Source organism: Neltuma alba, unplaced genomic scaffold (genome assembly GCF_004799145.2).
Source record: "Neltuma alba isolate B1F8T4 unplaced genomic scaffold, ASM479914v2 tig00012489_pilon, whole genome shotgun sequence".
NCBI lineage: Eukaryota > Viridiplantae > Streptophyta > Magnoliopsida > Fabales > Fabaceae > Neltuma > Neltuma alba.
The window spans coordinates 17,010-38,484 of record NW_021636961.1 but is presented as its reverse complement, the minus strand read 5'-3'; the positions used below and the strand labels follow the sequence as shown (position 1 = coordinate 38,484).

General features: G+C 32.1%; 1 protein-coding gene across 1 annotated transcript; it reads right to left on the bottom strand.

Moving 5' to 3' along the window:
- Positions 1-2,799: 2,799 nt before the first annotated feature.
- Positions 2,800-6,665, bottom strand: LOC114727565 (fatty acyl-CoA reductase 8-like). Its single transcript, XM_028914263.1, has 4 exons — positions 6,593-6,665; positions 4,267-4,370; positions 3,962-4,164; positions 2,800-2,908 (listed from the first exon to the last, which is right to left on the bottom strand). Exons 2-4 carry the CDS (start codon positions 4,363-4,365, stop codon positions 2,800-2,802), a joined length of 411 nt encoding a protein of 136 aa, XP_028770096.1. The 5' UTR covers positions 4,366-4,370; positions 6,593-6,665.
- Positions 6,666-21,475: the final 14,810 nt, after the last annotated feature.

The following is a 21,475-nucleotide window of genomic DNA, read 5'->3' as shown; positions in this document are numbered from 1 at the left end:
CTTTAGAGTGATTAAATCCCTTTTTCGGGACTAGATTGAAATTCCACCTTTATTATATTCCACGCTTACCGCACAACACTCAATAGTAAATTAAACTTTGATTCAGTACATATAATGTTCTTATAGATCAATTAGATTTCTTTAACTTGGGAGATAATTTAATTATGAACTTGATGAGGCCAGGAATGTGAACATTCATCATATAGTCTGCCCAGTCAATGCTCTTGGGGTCGAATTCAACATTCTCTGTCTTCGTTGTCATATACAAGTTTTCGGGGTTTGTGACATCAAACCTGTTATGTGCACAATTTAATTCATGGTTAATCAGGTGTTTAAATTAAAACATGGGTTATGTATACAAAGTTTCCATTCTTTAAGCGAATGAAGAATAGTTAAGGAACATACACGGCTTTGAAGAACACATAGGGGTTTGTAAAGTTCAGCCATTCTTATCGCCAATTGGACTTTTTTTTTTTTTTAAACTGACACTGTACCAGTCATCGAAGATATGGAAAACAACTTGTTCACTATATTTAACACCTTGAAGAATACCCCAAGTGCAAAAGGAAAAAAAATAGTAAATAATTGATATAAGTATTAGGGTACATTTTTATCCTGAAAACATTCTCAAAGGAACTTCAAGCACCCTAAAAAATTATGGAGCAACGTAAACATAAGTTTCCAAAATTAGTCACATTGGATCATCGTGTGGGCATATATATATATATATAGCATACTACTTTAGGGTAACACGTATTGGATCATCACGCGGATCCAAAAATTCCACATATGTTATAAATATTCTAAATTTGGAGGTCACGATTGGCTCTCCATTTTTGTTGGTCAGTGGGTGTTTTGAGGGGAAAAAATTCGAGAATTCACAAATTTTGAGATTCTGAGAGGATTTCTGGATGAAGAACAAACATGGTAGATGAAATTCTCTGAATAATCTTTATTAAAGGAATGGGTCACCATTGCTGCCACCATAACATTTGTCACCATGCCCACCGGTATCTACAAACAGTATATAATCCCCATTAAAGTTATAAATCTATTTTACTAGTTTAGATTTTTTTTTTTATGAACTTTAGAATAGTATTTAAATTTAAAATAAGAAAAATAACATCTGATAACGGCAATGTTAGCCTAACTTACCACACCCAATATTGTCTTAGGATCGCTTGGAAAGTTTGATATTGTTCCTTTACCATAGCCACCAATCAGAGTGTCAACTGCCCTGCAACCCAGAGAGGGGGGGGGGAGAAGCCATTGATAAGAATACAAGAGACTTGGAAGAAGACGATCGACATTATATATCCCAATTCAACCACTGCTATAATAGCAAAACCATAATAATAATAATAATAATAGTAATAGTAATAGTAATATAGTAATAGTAATAGTATACCTGAAACCTTCAATCCATCCGGGAAAGGGTTCTTTGATGGTAGTTGTTATTATGGAAGGACGGATGATGATTAAGGGCACACTGTCTTTATAAGTTGATAGAATCATCTCTCCCGTTGCCTTTGTGAATACGTAAGTGTTTGGCCATCCATAAAAGTTTGCTCTGTTACGTATTTATCAAATATGAATGATTATCATCATCATGAATATTTATTTTTATTAGACATAATTAATAACACATCATAATCAATTAGGAGCAGAATGAAACCTCTCAATTCCATAATCTCTCATTGCAGAAGTCAAGGCCTTTCCACCACCATTATCTACTTCAAGCTCATTCATTCTTTTCTCCATCATTTATTTTCTGATTCAATATCTAATTTTGAGTTCCCTTTTATTGTCTGACCCATCTTTAATGGTTCTTCTTTAATCACTTTCTCATTATAAGCTTCGCCGCACACATGCTGAAAGATTTATATTACATAAGTTGGTTTATATATATATATATATATATGAAAAGATTAAAGATAACAAAAAATAGGCAAAATTATATATTTAGTTCTCTAACTTGATGCAAAGTTTCAGTTTTGTCACTTAATTTTATAAGGGGTAAAATAGCTCTAAGTATCCCGAACTTATTATTTCTCGTGTGGACCCAGCTCCTTAATCTTTTGGGTTAAGGTCTAAATTTGCTCTGAAAGTTTTTATTTAGAGTGCTGGGCACTATAATATTTTTTAGTTCAATGTTTTTCTGAAAGTTTAAAATCATAACAATTTTGCCCCCTACGGTTAAAAATGGTTAATGACCAATGTTACTTTTTTAATTTTAGGGGCTCAAACTATTATAATTTTGAATTTCTAGGGTAATATTGAACCCAAATAAATTTTTTGGTGCCTAGAATTTCTAAGTGAAAACTTTTAAGATAAATTTGCACCTTAATCCCAATCTTTTTAGTGAAGCAATTTCACCATCATCATCTAGATTTGGTGCAATCTCACCCTTTCTTTCTTTATTTAAAATTATCAATTTTCTTTTATTCATCTTAACAGTTGAAATTAACAATTTTAGTCCCTTTCATCAAATTATTAACAACTTTTATACAAAGTAACCAAATTATATCACATCTAAAAACTATGAAAATAGGTGAAATTGCACCATTAAAAGGATTAAAGTGTTAGGTGCATTTGAATGCATTTTTACCCTTTTATTTATTTCTTTTTTCAATCTTTGAATCTTAACGGTGTTAGTCTCAAATTATTATATATTATGTCAATCATTAATACTTTTGAAAATTAAGCTTAATATATAAGCATTTAAGAATGTTTTGTTAACATTTAAAATTTGAAATATTTCCTTCCAATTGGATCAGAGGGAGAGGAGGCTAAGAGAGTCTACATACCTGTGGACACATGGAGAAGAGCTTGTAAATTAGGACAGCCCTGTGCAAAGTTTAAAACATGTAAAGCACCCATTGTGTTGATTTTCATTGCAACATGAAATCTGTATTATATTAATTAGACATTTTAAATATTTGGCAAATCATTCTAAGCAAACTGATAAAGTCCATATCTTATAGTTATATAGGTAGAGATTTTAGATTATATTTGATTGCATTAATTAATATTTTAGATCTATTTAATTAATTGTTATTATATAATTTCCCTCTACACACAATTATACGGTAAAGGGAATTTTTCTAAAAAAGTTATGTGTGTGCTTTTTATTTTGTAGAAAAATAATAGAAGAAAGGAAAGGAAAAAATATTTCGGAAAAATAATTAATTAAAAAAGCAATAGAAGAACGCGCGACCTTGTGAAAGATAAAGAATATTAATTATAAATGGTCCAATTAAACGAGGCGTCGAATCACTATTAAGTACTCATATTCTTCCGGTCCTAAATATAAAACCCATTTCGTAATACAAAATTATAGTACAATTTGCACTACAAAATGGGTCTTTTATTTAGGATCGGAGAATATATTATCCAAGATAGTTGAAACCTGTAAAAGCTTGTATCATTATTTAATTAGTTATTTGGGTAGACAAGTAATTAAAAAACGAAATTATTAGAATACCCACTAGAAAGAGTTGTTACTGTACCACTCTGATCCTTATTATGAGTTACTTAACTCATTTTCACATACTAATAATTGTATTAAATTAATGCAATTTTTCAAATTTGAGCCTATTAGATTTTCTCTTTCTGCACTTACAAATCATCATTCTCACCTGTCTCGCCTCTTTTTCATTTTCCAGTGAAAATTGAATCGGGATAAAATTAAAAAAAAATATCATTAATAACCTTACAAATAATTTATATTTGGAATTAAACTTTTTTGCTATAAGTGACTTATAATAGGGATGGGAATGGTGATTGCTTAATGATAACTTAGAAGATACAAATTAGAAATCATACCTATAAATCCTGCATTGCTTCAAGTGATTGTGTTCTCACCAAACCCACAAACCTAAATTCAAACTAACTTTATATTAAGGACTGGAGGAAGTGTCAATTTGGTGATCTTTCACAATTATTATCTTTCGTTGCTTACCTTTCATCAAACCTAGTAGTCGCAGCTGAACTCACTATGAAATCTATTTCTTCCTTAATTTTCCTTCCAATATTTCCATCATTAAGTCCCAAGTTCACAAGTGAGACATCACCAACAATGGCTTCCACCTTCTCTGACATGAAAGAATCAAAATCTGCACCCATCCTATCTCGAAGAACCGTGAACAAGTCCTTTCCCGTAATCTAGCCATATATATACAAAGACGGAAAAAAGCAAAGCATGTAATTAATTAGATATGTGTGTAATTTATAAAATGTTAAGAGTTAAGGAATTTATTTATGTACGTCATGGTGCAAACGCTGGGTAGCTGCATCAGAGTCAGAAGCTCTTAGAAGAAGATACAATTTCTTCAAACCAGGCTGAGTCCTTAATAACTTTTCCATAAAAACTGCAAAAGGAAATTAGGCGTTTTAATCAACAAAAGAAAGATATTGTTAGTGAATAATTCATTTTGCTGTTCAATTCTGACATTGTTACAAACGCCTCACAAAGTTTGCTAATTCATTTCGGAATTCCTGCGTGTACACATAGTAAGTGCTTGATGACAAGGTACAACTGGATAATATTAGTTTTATTTTTTCAAAACCATTTGGTATGTGTGTAATTTCCATTAATATACAACATAATTGAGTAGAGTAGAAATTAAGCCGCACTTTTTACAACCACTAATATTGCAATTTATTTCGGCCTTCCTGCGTACCCATAACCCACTTTAGTTTTATTCGAAAACAAAGAAAAACCTTTTGAAATATTAGTGAATAAAAAATTGTAGGAATTTTTTAACATTATTTTCTGTTTTCATGTTCTTAAAACAATTCTGTGGAGTAAACTTTTAAGATCAAATTTTGAAAATAAAATAACAACAAATATGTTTGAATCATTTTTTTTTTTTGGACAAATGAATCATTAGTTTGGAAACCATACACAAACCAGTGAAATGAAGAAGGATGAAAGAATTATTTTCTATATTTAATTAATTTCCCTTGATAAAAGCATAATGTTTCTCTGCGTATTCTCTAATTTTGTAGAAGAAAATGTTACAAAATATGAAAAAGATGCTCTGTTTTTTTTAATAATAACTTTTAATTTTTTTTTTCAAAATGAAAAACCGTTCTCAAGAAATCACACAAGTCCTTATTTTATTCTTGGTCTATTATTGTTATACATTGCATGAAGGGCTAGAAAGATCTGAACAAAGAGTTGGTCTAACTGTATAAGACCCCACTATATCCCTTTGGATCTTAAGTTTGAGTCCCAAAAGAGACAACTTTGTAGAGAGAAGAAGCCACAATCCCCAAACTGAATTAATCTGTTGCTCAAATTAAAAGAACGTGTCCACCTCCAATTACAAAAACAACAAGCTGCCTTATCCCACAACGTGGGAGTGGTTATATGGATCCATGACACTATCGTACTGTGTCAACAGCAAAATTTCTGAATAGATTGATATGAATTTATCAGGGAGAATGACAGAAAAATACTTAGGGTGTGTTTGAATTGACAGTATCAAAACTGACTTTTACTCTAATTGACTTTTGTAAACTAAAGTTAAAATAAAAATCAGTTAGTATAATGTGATTTATGTTTGGATTGGTGCTTATAAAAAGTCAGTTAAAAAAGATAAATCTTGTTTGGATGATAAATAGAAAAGTGAGTTTAGTTGCAAAATAACTGAAACGGATATGAACTTTATTAAATAATAGTATTTGATATTATATGTTTTTAATATGATAATAGTTAAAAAAAAATATCTAAAGTTATTATAATAAAATAACATAGTTTTTTTGTGAAATTATAAAATAAAAATATTTGTTACTGAGAAAATTTGAAAACACATTGTAGATAAGTAAATATATATAATGGACAAACATGAATAGAGATAAAATTTATTTGGTCTCTAATTAAAGTAAATGAAATCACATAATTAATTGTAATAGGTGAAGGGAGAAGAGTGAGGGAAAAAGTGAAGGGCAGATCTGGGTAGGTATGCTTTGAACGAGCATTAATGCAAGCCTAATGGTAAATTGCCTTACTAAACGCCCTAGAAGCAACTCTCCTCAGTGTTGAAATGCATCATCATTTTAGTTAAAAGTTCGTTGGGCTTTTAGCCCCACCCAAACACAGAAAAAAACCACACAAACCCCAAATTGACATTTCACAGATTCCTATGCACTTTTTGAGATCCAAACAAAGATCTAAACGAGTCCTTATTAAATTCTAAAATAATAAATAGGTGATTTTGACAGATTTTGACTTGTCAAAATCATTATAAGAGCAGTTAAAACTATCACAAGAGTAGTCAATATTATCTATTTGTCTTTTTTAAATTCAACCAGAATTTTTTAGTCATTCTCCCAATTTATTATTATGCCACGCAGGTTGGAAAAGAAGAGGTGGGTCATTGATATATTATAGACGAGAAAAAAACAGTAGGTAGCAAAAACATCATGGGTAATGAATATACATACGTACGTACGTACATATCTGAGTGTGTGTGTATATGTATATGCATATAACAAACAACTCTATTGAAGAGATTGATTAATTTGTGAAAAATTTCCTTAACAACATTCTTGTTCTTTTGTTAGGGATGGAATAAAGATGATGTAACTTTTGCTAAGAAGCCCGTAGCACCCGTCACTGAAGTTGTCTTTCCCTTGAGGAACTGTTGTGCACTTTCCAGCTCCATTTTAAAGCTAGAAAGTTCTATTTCTTACTATATTGGGAGAAGCTAAGAAATTAAGTATGATACCTAATTCTAGAGATGGAAGAAGCTGCGGACTATTTATAGCTGGTGTATCTACCCTCACCACTGGACTCGCTGGCGTGACAGGTGGTTCGATTGTATTTAATATGATGATGTTTCCATTGAATGAATCATATAATCATTTTGAAAAAAATCGGTTAAAATTAGCCAATGGATATAATTTTTTCTTAAAAGTTATTATCAACACATTCCAAAACTATCTTAATTAAATGACTACCTTGTATGTCTTAAATGTCAATTTTCCCCCAAAATTACCAATATTCAATGAAAGGCATTACATTGGTATACTTCCTCTATTTGCAAGACATCAGTTTCTTTTGTTTGCCTCATTAATTTATTTTTCCCAAACTACTCTTATTTATTACACAAATTTTTTTGAAATAAAATACTAAATAGAATTAATGGGAGGGTAAGTTTTTAGCATATTGATTGCAAATAACTAAAAGGGTTATTATTGTATCAACTAGGAATAGTACTGCTTTATATTAAAGGAATCTTATCTATTCCCTCCATCCTAAATATAAAGTATATTTATTTGAAATTTTTGGTTTATATTAAATAAATACTAGAAGCTTTTTAATTTGGGAGTTATGGGGCACAATGTCATTCAATATGAAATAAAATGTGAAAAATTTCTTTTCTTAGATGTCATACACATCCATGCAAAATTATAATATTCATAACAATTTTTAGTTAATGTCTATAGATAAATATTGTGCCTTATTAAAATCACATTAGGAAAATTTTAATGAGACAAAAATCTAATAAAAAAAATATGCAAGACACATTAACGTTGCCTTTCCTTAAAAAGCTTACCAAGAAATTAAACCTAGTGGAACAAAACCTTCCTTGAGAAAATTAGAGAAGAGTCCAAAATATTGCCTTTAATTCTATTTATAAGTTTCAAATTTAGAAAGCAGAGTTATCTATTTTATAAGTTTCAACTTGACTTTGTCTTAGCATTTAATACATTTTTTCCATTTTCCCTTAATTATTTATTTTCTTTTTTCCAACACATTCTTTTTTTTAATCTTTTTTCTCATTTATTACAAGGGCATATTTGAAAATAAAAATACTCCTCCATCCCTTATTATAAGATCTACTTTTTTAAATTGGTTTGTCCCTATTTATAAAATCTTTTTTGAGTTTATCTAAACAATAAATATATTTTTACTTACTTTATCCTTAATTAACATACTCTCTCTCATTATTTTTTTTCATACATTCTCTCCAATTTTTTTCTTACTTAGACCTACCCACTTATAAATAAGGGTTTTTTTTTTTAAAAAAGTACATTTTCAACATACTTATTATTTTTAACTAATTTTAACAATTTTTTTAAATAACATAACATAGTTAAGTGAATTTTATAATAAGGGACAAAGGGAGTATATTTCTAACCTACTTATTACTTTTAACTAATTTTAATTAATAATTTGTTATCTATAAATTAGTTATTTGAAACTTATAATAAGAATTGGAGGGAGTATTTTTTAGGGAAAATCACTAACAGGTCCCACAGAAGGCAATTTATTACTCTGAGGTCCCACGAAATGTCAAAATCACTGACAGGTCCCAAGGGACCTCAGAGTAATATTTTCGTTTTGTAAAATGACATTACTGCCCCTCATATTTCAGATTCACATTTGCTCTGTCATTACGATTTACAACCTCAGCAGCGACTATTAACAACCTAATGAGAGGGCGTTAACAACCCTAGCAGTATCCGTTAACAACTTACTTTATAGAATTATATAACCTCTACATAAGAGTAAATTATAACCAAATAATATAATACAACAACTTCAACACTAAAATGGGAAGCTTTTTGATATCATTAAGAATTTTAACTAGATCCAATAGGATTATAGTAATATTTTAATGCGAATATCCATTTACAATCTCAACAGCGATTATTAACAACCGAATGAGAGGGCATTAACAACCTAAGCAGTAGCCGTTAACAACTTACTTTATAGAATTATATAACCTCTGCATAAGAGTAAATTATAACCAAATAGTATAATACAACAACTTTAACACTAAAATGGGAAGCTTTTTGATATCATTAAGAATTTTAACTAAATCCAATAGGATTATAGTAATATTTTAATACGAATATCCATTTACAACCTCAATAGCGACTATTAACAACCGAATGAGAAGGCATTAACAACCTAAGCAGTATCCGTTAACAACTTACTTTATAGAATTATATAACCTCCGCGTAAGAGTAAATTATAACCAAATAGTATAATACAACAACTTTAACGTTAAAATGGGAAGCTTTTTGATATCATTAAGAATTTTAACCAAACCCAATAGGATTATAGCAACATTTTAATGCGAACATCCATTTACAACCTCAACAGTAAGTATTAATAACCTAAGGAGAATTGTTAACAACCTTAGCAGTGTCTGTTAACAACTAACTTTATCGGATAATATAACTTCTAACTATAACTAACTAAACTATAACTAAATAGTCTTAAAGTTAATCTTATATAGTTGTTAGAGGTTATATTATCCTATAAAGTTAATTATTAATAGATACTGCCTAGATTGTCAACAGCTCTCTTTGGGTTATTAATACCCACCATTGAGGTTGTAAATGGATCTTCGCATTAAAATGTTGCTATAATCCTATTGGGTTTAGTTAAAATTCTTAATGATATCAAAAAACTTCCCATTTTAGTATTAAAGTTGTTGTATTATACTATTTGGTTATAATTTACTCTTATGCAGAGGTTATATAATTCTATAAAGTAAGTTATTAACGGCTACTGCTTAGTTGTTAATGCCCTCTCATTCGGTTGTTAATAATCGCTGTTGAGATTGTAAATGGATATTCGCATTAAAATATTACTATAATCCTATTGGATCTAGTTAAAATTCTTAATGATATCAAAAAGCTTCCCATTTTAGTGTTAAAGTTGTTGTATTATATTATTTGGTTATAATTTACTCTTATGTAGAGGTTATATAATTCTATAAAGTAAGTTGTTAACGGATACTGCTAGGGTTGTTAACGCCCTCTCATTAGGTTGTTAATAGTCGCTGCTGAGGTTGTAAATCGTAATGACAGAGCAAATGTGAATCTGGAATATGATGGGCAGTAATGTCATTTTACAAAACGAAAATATTACTCTGAGGTCCCTTGGGACCTGTCAGTGATTTTGACATTTCGTGGGACCTCAGAGTAATAAATTGCCTTCTGTGGGACCTGTTAGTGATTTTCCCTATTTTTTACTCTCCCTTGCCATGTGTTTAGACGGGATAGTTTAATCTACACCTGAGCAGTTGTAGATTAAATGACTGTACGACTTTCTGGCTTAGCCAGAGAAAAGTTGGACAGCGACCTATTTTAAATTGAACTAATTAATTTGTTAATGAGAAATTAATTGGTTGAACTATAGGACTCGTTATTTTTATATGTCCCATGCCTCCTTAATTCATTATCAGTCAGTTCAAATTATATATACTCTCCCCTTACTTTCTTATATGGGACAAATATAATTATTTCTGTTAATATCAAAGAAAATGTGTTAATTTAGTTCTAAGTACCATACTATAGAAAAAGGGCATACTTGATAATCATTTTGTCCTTAACTATTATACAGTTAACGATCCTTGAATGTTCTCAAGCATCATTTGAACTTCTAACCTATGCTTAAACGATTTTTAACTGTAACCTAGTGTTTAGATGTCCACTTCACATGTATGGTTGAATTTTGGATTATGTAAGTGTGATTATATTATTGTATAGTTGGATCGGTTGATGTATTGAGTATTTTGATTTGATTAATATTAATTTTAGTTTAAGTCTTTGACTGTTGAGTTATCTTACTGTTGTGTGATGATTCTATTTTCAGACTTGCTTTGAAATTAATGTTGATGTGATCTTTCATGGTTGAGCTTGTTGGTATTGAGTTGTTGAGTTTGTCTTCACTTAATCAATTCTATTAATTGGACTCACCAACAACTCATTTAATTGAATCTAATCACACAATTTGTATTAATGCCTAAGTTCTGTAATTAGATTATATACCAGAATATATGTTAATGTATATATGAGATTAAATCTTCCAATATTGAGTGTCCTTGCAAAATGAACTAACTGACTCTATTGGTGAATTTGGTTTCATATGTACACTTATTTAATTTGCAACTTTACACCATATTCATATTCTAAAGTACTGATACTTCAAAAAAGTAAACGTACCTGTATATGTATAAGAACTCAATCCACTTTGTCTCCATTAATATTTTTTTTGGGCCTCAAGTAATCCTATGGTGATTGCACATGTTAAGGAGTCCCCATCAATGAGTAGTTCCAATGCATATTATTAATAATGGTATTTTAGAAAACACAACATTCGTTTATTACAAATAATTAATTTAATCAATTTTTTTAATATCTATAAATTAATTATCTAACTCTTATATTAAAGACCAGAAATTGTGTGCATTTGTATGTATTTTTGTACTAGTTTTCTAAAATTTTAAAAATTGTTGTATTCATTGTATCATGCTGTATCATATACTCTCTCCGATCATTATTATAAGTTTAAAATTAGTTAAAAGCAATAAATATACTTGAAATATAATTTTGTTTCCAAATATACCCTTATAATAAATGAAAAAGTGAAGATAAAAAGAATGTATGAAAAAATGTTATAAGAGAGTATGACAAAAGGAAGAGAATAAATAGTTAAGAGCAAAATTAGAATTAATATATTAAATGTTTGGACAAACTCTAAATTAAAGCTTATAAAATGGACCACACCCCTCTTCAAATTTGAAGCTTATAAATAAGACAAGAAAGAGTATGGTATAATGCACATTGTCACGGACTTGGTCGTAATTCCAACGAACCGTGCGGCCTAGCAAACCTCTTGCTCTAAGTTGCTAGTCAGCCTACTCATGAAGGAACAAGAGACTCAAAGAAAGAACTTTGTATTGATCTCTTGAAGTACTTACAACACTCTCACTTTCTTGAGTGTGAGAAATGAATGAGGCGGAGGGGTATTTATAGTTCTCCACCTCCTCAATGGACGGCTAAAATCTACTTGATCCAACGGTTACAATGTTGTATCTAGAATACTCTACAAAAATATCTAGATATTTACAAAGGGGTTAGGTGTCTCTACAATTATCTATAGTATTCTAGAACCCTCCAAGCTTCCCCAACAAGTTCCACACATTTCGAGAGAGTTCCGGACTTACCCAAGACTTTTGTGGACACCTTTGGACAGTTCTAGGCAGCGAGCCTTTGTGCATTTTGGGCAAAACATGAGCGGTGCGTTACAACATGCATCGGTGCTTCTAAGATTCATGCCTCTATATCATCAAGTTGTATTTTTCACTGTGTTTAGTTCTAGCTATCATTATATTAGTTCATATTATTATCAGCAGTATTCTTAACATGTCAAGCAAAATTCATTTCGGTATTTTCCTTAAAATTTCGTTTCTTTTGAACTCTGGATTTCTACAGTCATTCTAAATTACATTTAAATGCCAGCATTTAGGAAAATTATGTGGTAAGTAATCCCAAACGCTCATACTTAAAATTATTTTATTAAAAGTTATGATCTTCATAGAAACTGAGATTTAGATCTTTAATTTTTCATTCCGTGACTAATTCACAGAAAATAGCCAACAAAAATTATATCTTCTTTTGGTTTTCATCAACACTCCTTCGCGCAATATCAGTTCTGTGGTCTTCTCGGTGTTGAAATTAAATCTGATATAATTATGTATTCTGGTAACTTGAAGCTATTAGAGTATGAGTAAAATTAAGTTTTTTAATTAGTTTAAGACAAAACAACTTGAATTGTTAAATTTTAGTTTAATAAATTTGATTATTAATTTATTATGAAAATCATTGATGTTGTCTCTGTTTTTTTTAATTACACAAACGTCTCTTCTATTTTTAAAACAAAAATAAACCTCTCTTAGTATGAAAAGTTATCTAACATATATCTTCATTTTTTTAACAGGTTCCATTTGCATCCATCTAACTTTTAATTGACTGCTATATAACATATTTTGAATTAAGATACCCTTCTTTAGAATAATTATGATTTCAAAATCAGTCAATTTATTATCAAAAATAGTTTTAATGAATTTCTTTTAAACATTGTCATAATTTAATTTTTTAAACATATTTCTGTAAACTTATTTAGTATTTTCTTAAATTTTCAAGTAGATACATCGTCAAAAAAAAATTTCAAACACATATATTAAAAGGAACTTAGTAAATTACGAAAATAATAAGATGAGGGATAAATTGGATAATATAAGTTATATTAATTTTTACTTTATATTATTTTATTAATTTTTCATATAAAATAATTTTCAAAATATTTATTAAAATATTACTAGCTGTACTTGATTATTTAATGTTATTTAAATTAGAAAAAGGGCATAGACAATCAGATGTTACATTTTCAATACAAATTGTACTAAGAAAAATACTGTTGATTTTTCAAAGAAATAATCTTAATTAAACTAAAATGGTAAGGTCTTTCAAATATGGGATATGTATCTCTAATTTCAGCAATACTAAGAGAAAGTAATTATGTTTTCCTCTTAATTTATGATTTTTTACTCATTTAGTTTCCTAACAATAACGTCTGACCAGCTGAGTTATGCATCAAAGGAAGAAAAAGATAGCGACAATAATTGAATTGACTATCAAAATGTTATCAAATTTTCTAATTTTAACATGCACCATACTAATCATTTACTACTTCCAATTCTTAATATAAGAGTTAGTTTGGTTTTCAACTTAATCTTAAATATAAGATCCGAATTCATTTTATCTTTTATATTTATTTATATTTATTAAGGTAGTTCTTGTAGTAGTTGTACATGTTAAATGTTTCATCAAATGGTAATTCTAACTAATATACATGATTAACAAGGATATTTTAAGAAAGATAACACCTATTTATTGGAAATTACTAATTTAACTGATTTTCTTAATATACTCTCTATATTAGGGACCGATATATGCATGGAACATCGAGAGATATTTTGATTATCAAAACGAAAAAAATTGTAAACATCTTATATTAAAGGAATGGCTGAAAATTTTGGATGATGTGGTCTTACTCTAAACCGTGTTTTCATGTCTCATTGATTACGCAACCCTAGATTGACGTATCACGCGAGCACAAAACTATGTTTTTATTTTATTATTATTTTTCTTGCCCCACAAGATCGCTTGGGAGATCATATACAGCAACAATAAATCTTATCTCATTAGATGGGGCCTACTACATAGATTTAAGGCACCTGTGTTTTATCGACAATCAAATTCTTGGATAAGCTGTTAATTACAAAGTTTCTTCAATAACTTTATTAATTCTTTTTTGGTATTTCTTAATCTTTTTTCGAATGACTCTATGTTGCTTGAGAACTAAGGGATGCCAATTTCTTCCGAATGATAGTATGTCCATCATCAGGAACTGGTAAGAGTGGTTTAGCCACTAGAGGAGCCATTTTCAAGAGCAAATAAATTAAAACGTGCTAAATATGTAATATAATACTCCTCTGGTCCTTAATGTATTATTTAATTTGAGAGTTGATGTTGGTTCTATATAAAAGATCCATTTCACATGTTTATCAATTTCTTCTAAATTAACTCTATTGATATTCTCTCAATAATAATTAAGTAGGGAAGGAATGGAGAAAATTAAGAAAGATGATTAGATTTATTTAGAGAAAACATATCATATTAATTAATTTAACTAACATCCTTAATCTACTTAAATTAGTTTAGAGGTCTTTCCGCATGTCCTTAATGTAAGAGTTGATTAGGAATTTGATTTAATCTTAAATATAATACCTTCATCTATTTTATCTCTCAAATTTGTAAGTTACTCTCTAAAATATTCCTATTGATTACACATGTAAAGAACTTTTCATTCAATGGTAGTCATGATTAGAAAGTACATGTTAGGAAAATCAACTTATATTTGTAACAAATAACTAATTTAACTAATAAGTAGCTCTTATATTAAGGATGAGAAATCACTACAAAAAAATATGTCAATTGTAGCGGTTAGAGTGACACATTTCTAGCGGTTTTAACCGCAACAAATAACATTTGTAGCGGTTAACAAAACCGCTAGAAAACCAGGCGCAAGAAAAAATTTCTAGCGGTTATGGCAACCGCTACACATCATGGTCAAAACGCTAGAAACTTTCTAGCGGTTTTTAACCGCTAGAAAATGTCTACAGGAAAAAAATTTCTAGCGGTTATAAAACCGCTAGAAAATGTTCCACGGAATAAAATTTATAGCGGTTTTATAACCGCTAAAAGCATGCTAAACCAAATATATTTTGCCGGGAATTAAATAATTTCAGTAGCGCGCCGAAATTTCTAGCGGTTATAGAACCGCTAGAAATGCTTGGGAAATTAAATTTCCCGCCAATTAAATTTTTGGAATGGCGGCAAAAAAGGTTTCTAGCGGTTTGAACCGCTAGAAATTTTGGCGCAAAATTTAAATTTGACGAAATATTTCTAGCGGTTTGGAACCGCTAGAAATGTTTACCGTGCCAGAAAAAAAATTTATGGTTTTTCATATTATAATTTTAAAAACCATTAAATAAATTATGTTGATGAATTTTTGTTAATTTGTATAATTAGTTATATGTTACATTTTATATATTTAAATTTTGTAATAAACAATATGTAATTAAATTATGAATGTGTCAAAAGAAGTGAATTTAATTTAATAAGATAATTTAATTGAATATTTAATAAGATAGTTGAATTGAAGATGATATATTTTGTAATATTGAACCTATAGTGTTAGGTTGAGGAGTATTTGAATCAGTTGAGGAGGGCATGACAAGTGTGGAGAAGAAAAATCTGAAAGAAAAGGAGAAATAAATATGTTAGTAAATTTTAAATAAAAACAAATAAAAGATTCAATGAATTATAAAATAAAATTCACTTACCATACAGTAAAGAGAAAGAAACCACCATATGAGATAGTAAGAAAAAAAGAGAGAATTATGAAGAAGAATAGGAGAGGAAAGAAAAGAGATGGAGTAAATGAATGTAGAGAAGATATGGTATTTATAGAGATCAGTGACACATTTGTAGCGGTGTTTTTGTAGCGTTTTATTGCATTTTGTAGTTGTTATTCATTTTCTAGCGTATACATAACCGCTAGTATTTTGTAGCGGTTATATTTGTAGCGGTTATTAACCGCTACAAATTTAATTTTTTTATTTTTTAAAAATCTGAACGAAATGTATTTGTAGCGATTAATAACCGCTACAAATTATAATTTTGTATAATAAATTTGTAGCGGTTATGTAACCGCTACAAATTAAAATTTTTTTATTTTTAAAAAAACTGTACGAATTTTAATTTATACATATGTATTTATGGACGGAAAATTTTTTTAATAATTTATTTTGGATGCTGCTATTCTCCATCATCATCCGGCCTGAAAGGACACATTTTAAAAAAATTTGTTAAATTTATAATGTATTTGAAAAAATTAGTAATTAGTAGTTAATTATTTAAATAATTTAAGAAAAGACGTGTACCTGATAATTGGCAAATTATCATCTCCTTGAGGAAAGAAGTCTTCAAAATTCGAGGGTTGGAAGGGTTCACTGTCGTAAATAATGTCACCATCACCCATATCATAAAGATCCCGTGGCTTGAGGTGAACAACCATATTCCAGTCTTTATGTTTCTCGTCCTCGACATAGTAAATTTGGTGTGCCTCAGAAGCAAGGATATATGGCTCATCATCTTCAGATGCCCCCGTATGAATAAGTCTAGAGAAATTAACTGAGGTGATGCCCAAATGGTCAGTAGCGAGTCCCCGTGAAGTTGTCGTATTTGCCCAGGAGCACTTGAATAGTGTCACGATGAAAAGCTGGTAACTCAACTCAATAATGTCAATTAGCTTTCCATAGTAAGTGACGCCTCCAAAGCGCATATCGCCATCACTACTGCTAGCATAACATCTCATTCCGAATGTCCCGCAAACTCCAGAGTTTTGTGTGAGCAATCCCTGATCACGTCCAACCGTACAGAACTTGAAGCCGTTGACATTGTACGCGGTAAACCTTCGTGCATGGTCTAACGGACCGAGAGAAAGAGCTTTGAATTCATCTGTGTATGGGCTGTTGTCATTATGTATTCGACGTGTAAACCAACTGGGAAACTCTTTGTGGACTCTTTTATCAATGTCAGCAGAACGCGCACGGCCCCGTAGCTGACGCCTGAGATAACTCCTAAACTCACTATAGTAAAGTGCAATTTGTTAGAAGAGTCAATAAGAAACAAATATAAAGTGTAAAAGCTAGTGAGCTTATATGATATATATACTTACTGCATGAAGGGTTCAACTTGACTGCAATTTATCAAAACGTGTCTGTGTGCCTGGAGTTTCTCTGTAGGAGTGAGTCTGAAGAATTCATATCCTCCAACTGGTTTCCCAACAGGAGGAAATAAAGTTGACGTGGAAGGACCAGGAGGAGAATCATCTACGCGACGCGGGCGGTTAAAAGATGTCTCCATGTCATCAAAGTACCTCGAACAGAAAGTTAGGACCTCATCTCCGGAATAACCTTCTGCTATTGACCCCTCAGGCCATGCCTTATTCCTAACATATGATTTTAATTTTCCCAAGTACCTGTAAGTTAAAATTGCATTAATAATTACGAGTAAATGAAAGAATAATGTGAAATTTAAAGAGGCGGAAATAAAAGATAATCTAGTACCTCTCTATAGGGTACATCCATCGATAGTGAACTGGGCCAGCAACCTTTTCTTCTCGAACAAGGTGGACAGTCAAGTGAACCATAACAGTAAAGAATGATGGAGGAAATATCATCTCCAAGTGACAAAGTGTAAGAATAATTTTATTTTGGAACTGATCAAGCTCTTTCGCTACCAAGACCTTCGCACACAACTTCTTGAAAAATGAACGTAATTCTACCAAAACCACCGATACATCAGAAGGAAGTGTGTTTTTCAAGGCCAATGGAAGTAACTGTTGCATAAGAACATGAGAGTCATGACTTTTCAACCCAGTAACCTTTCGAGCCTGCAGATCGATACACCTTGAGATGTTGCTAGAATATCCATCTGGTACTTTTATGTTCTTCAACGTCGAGAGGAAGATATCCTTGTTATGCTTTGTCAAGGTGAATTTAGCTGGCTGAAACTTGTCGTTTTCATCAGGCCAAGCCTCTTCACGAATTCCCCAGGCCCGTAAATCTTTTCTAGCTACGAGATGGTCTTTGGACTTTCCAGCTTCATTGAGCAACGTATATAGCACATTATCGCACACATTTTTTTCAATGTGCATAACATCCAAACTGTGTCGTAGCAAATTAGATTCCCAATAAGGAAGAGTGAAAAATATGCTTCTCTTCCGTCATTGCATAGGTTGCGTATCAGATATCCCACGAGATCGTCGTCCCAATCGTTCGGGATCCACACTCTTACCAAACTCGACATTAACATCTTCTAACTGCCGCAAAATATCCATACCAGACAAAGTAACAGGAGGATCTCTCTTCTCCTGTTTCCCATCAAAGCGAATCCGTTGCAATCTAAGTCTGTGCTTGGAATCAAGGAACCGTCGATGTCATATGAAGCACCACTTGCGACTGTGTGGAAGGCGACATGGCACAGAATCAAAATTGCACTCAGGACAGGCCAACCCAGTATGCACATTCCAGCCAGACAAAGTTCCCAAACCGGGAAAATCACTTATTGCCCACATCAAGGCTGCACGGAGATTGAATAGTTGCTTGTCATGTGAGTCATATGCCTCAACACCATTCGTCCATAGGTCGATCAATTCGTGTATCAACGGTTGCAGGTATACGTCAATATCATTTCCTGGTGCTTTCTTGCCAGGAATGATCATGGAAAGCAAAAAGGAGCTCTGCTTCATGCACATCCAAGGTGGTAGATTGTACGGAATTAACACCACCGGCCAGATACTGTAACTTGTGCTCATGTTTCCGAAGGGATTGAAACCATCGGTTGCCAATGCAAGACGTACATTTCTAGGATCATTGGCAAAGTCTGGAAATTTCGCATCAAATGCTTTCCACGCCTCCGAGTCTCGTGGGTGCCTTAACCTACCATCTAGATTTTCCTCAGTCGCGTGCCACCTCATATGCTGAGCCATTTTTGATGACATATATATTCTTTGCAACCGTGGTTTCAAAGGAAAGTATCTAAGAAAATAATATATTAAAAATTTAAAATACCGAATATTTAAATACTAAATATCGACTCAATTTAAAAAAATTGATGACATAATCAATTGTTTTAAGAATTTCAAATATCGAATATTTAGAGACGGAACAAGTAACACACTGTAATAATTTGTACCTGAGAATTTTGGCCGGTTTCTTCTTTTGCTTCTTGCCCTTCCGTACCGACTTATAGCGTGACGTCTTGCATCTCGTACAAATCTCTTTGTTGGCATCATCTCCCCAGTATAGCATACAGTCGTTTGGGCATGCATCTATCTTCTTATAGTTCAAGCCAAGCTTGTTAATAATCTTTTTTGCTTCATAAAAAGATGGAGGGAATTCAACTTGGGGGAAAGCATCTTCTAGTAATTCCAGCAACATGGACATTGCCTTGTCAGTCATACCGCACAAGCATTTGATGTGATACAGCCTCACCAAGAATGACAACTTCGAATACTTTGTGCACCTAGAATGAAGAGGCTTGTCAGCTTCGGTCATGAGGTCAAAAAATTCCCGAGCAGTTTCATTTCTTAGAAACTCCGGTTGAGGTCCCTCTACTTCATCTTCGTTGGGATTCAGGCTTTCGTGAACACCAAAAGCATCACGCACAGCATCATTCACGGCATCGGCTTCATCCACTCAAACTCCCATCCGTGAAACTACTGGAACTGACGCAGCACCCATATCTAGCCGTTCCCCATGTAGTTGCCAAAATACGTACTCTCGCGGAAAAGGCTTAAAGATTAAATGTTCCCTAACAATATCTTTGGGATGCCACTTTTTGAAATTACATTTAGGACAGGGACACTGAATCTTACCATTTACGGCAGCATTGGCGAAAGCAAAATTCAAGAAATAGTTTAGACCAGCCAAGTATTGCGGAGTCGACCGGTGCAAGTTGATCCACGACCTATCCATCACTAATAATGCTCAAATTTCGTGAAAATATGACACAGGAAGCTTAAAGAGAAGTTAAAATGGAATTTAGTTGGAGTGCTTCAGCTTATAAAGGAGGCTGTCAATGTAGTGGAATGGTCATTTTTTTGTAGCGGTTACAAAACCGCTACACATTTGTAGTGGTTTTAACGGTAAGTTTCATTTTCCAGCGGTTATTAACCGCTAGAAATTCAAAATATCGGTTACAAACCAATAGAAATTTCTATTGAAATTTCTAGCGGTTAGAAAACCGCTAGAAAATTATGTAATTTTCTAGCGGTTTATGAAAAACTGCTAGAAAATTACCTAATTTTCTAGCGGTTTTCTAACCGCTAGAAAGGTTCGCGTTGTAATGAAATTCGGTTAAATTTTCTGACGGTTTTAGAATCGCTACAAATGATATTATTTTAAAATATTAAATATAAATACTGCGCAATAAATTAATAACATTACAAAAATAAATATTTATTAAATTAATAAATGATTATAGAATTATTTTGATTAATTAACATGTTTAACGTGTTTAATAAATTGTAATGTTGATGTTGTAATAAATAAATAAATATTTCAATATTTATTAATACTTGACATAAATAAAATTATAGAAATAAATAAATAAAGTAAACAAATAAATATAAAATTTAAATAAATATCTAAATAGTATATAAAACCATAAAATCAAAATTCTAATAAAATCCCATACAATGAAAGCAAGATAAATCATGGATGAGGGGCAGAAGCAGTATCATCGTGATCATCCTCTGCTGGATCCTCCAGTTGGGGGTGGGCAAGCCGCTCAACCTGCTGGGACTGGACTGGCGGATGGGGGGGTAGGGGCGGGACTGGTGGCAGGTGTAGGTCGGGAATCTCAGGAATCGAGATGTTTGGAGCTATACTGACCACCACATGATGCAGAGCCGTAGCAGCTGCCAAGAGCTGGTCAAGCTGCGTCTGGAGCTGACGATCGCGCTCCTACAGCTGACGATCACGCTCCTGCAGCTGATGATCACGCTCCACAATCCTGGCCTCGAACTCTTGTCTGAGCTCCTCTCGCAATTCCTCTGAGGATGAGGAACCCGGCCGCTTCGCACTCGCCTGAGAGCTCCCGGCAGTATATGAAGGGCCAGCGCCACTTGAGCGGGGCAACCTAGTCGGTGTAGGTCCAAGTCCAAGCCCGCTAACTCGACCAGGGTGCTGCGGCCGGCCACGACCAGTTAAAAGTGCGGTGGTGGGATCCAAGGCAGACCCCTGAGACTCACGCAACTCGGAATCGACCTGAGTCATCCGTGCCTACCAAAATTAATATAAAGAAGTTAATTATAATATAATGATATCTACACTGTGATATTATATTAATATTTAATTTATTACTTACCGCTATCTCCTCAACCCCATCCGACGCACGCCCGTCTCGAGGTCTATACACCATCGGCCACATCTCGCCATAAGTGGCTGTGTATCCCCGCTCCTGCCGTATCTTTTCCCTCTGTAAATGAAATCAAAGAAATAATTAGTTACAAATTACATACATATACATA

Excerpts from the sequence above, each read along its gene's own strand:
- LOC114727565 (XM_028914263.1), bottom strand. The coding sequence starts at position 4,365 with ATGGAAAAGTTATTAAGGACTCAGCCTGGTTTGAAGAAATTGTATCTT. Across the intron at positions 4,165-4,266 it reads CCCAGCGTTTGCACCATGAC|ATTACGGGAAAGGACTTGTT; the intron begins GTACATAAATAA and ends ATATATGGCTAG. Across the intron at positions 2,909-3,961 it reads ACTACTAGGTTTGATGAAAG|ATTTCATGTTGCAATGAAAA; the intron begins GTAAGCAACGAA and ends AATATAATACAG.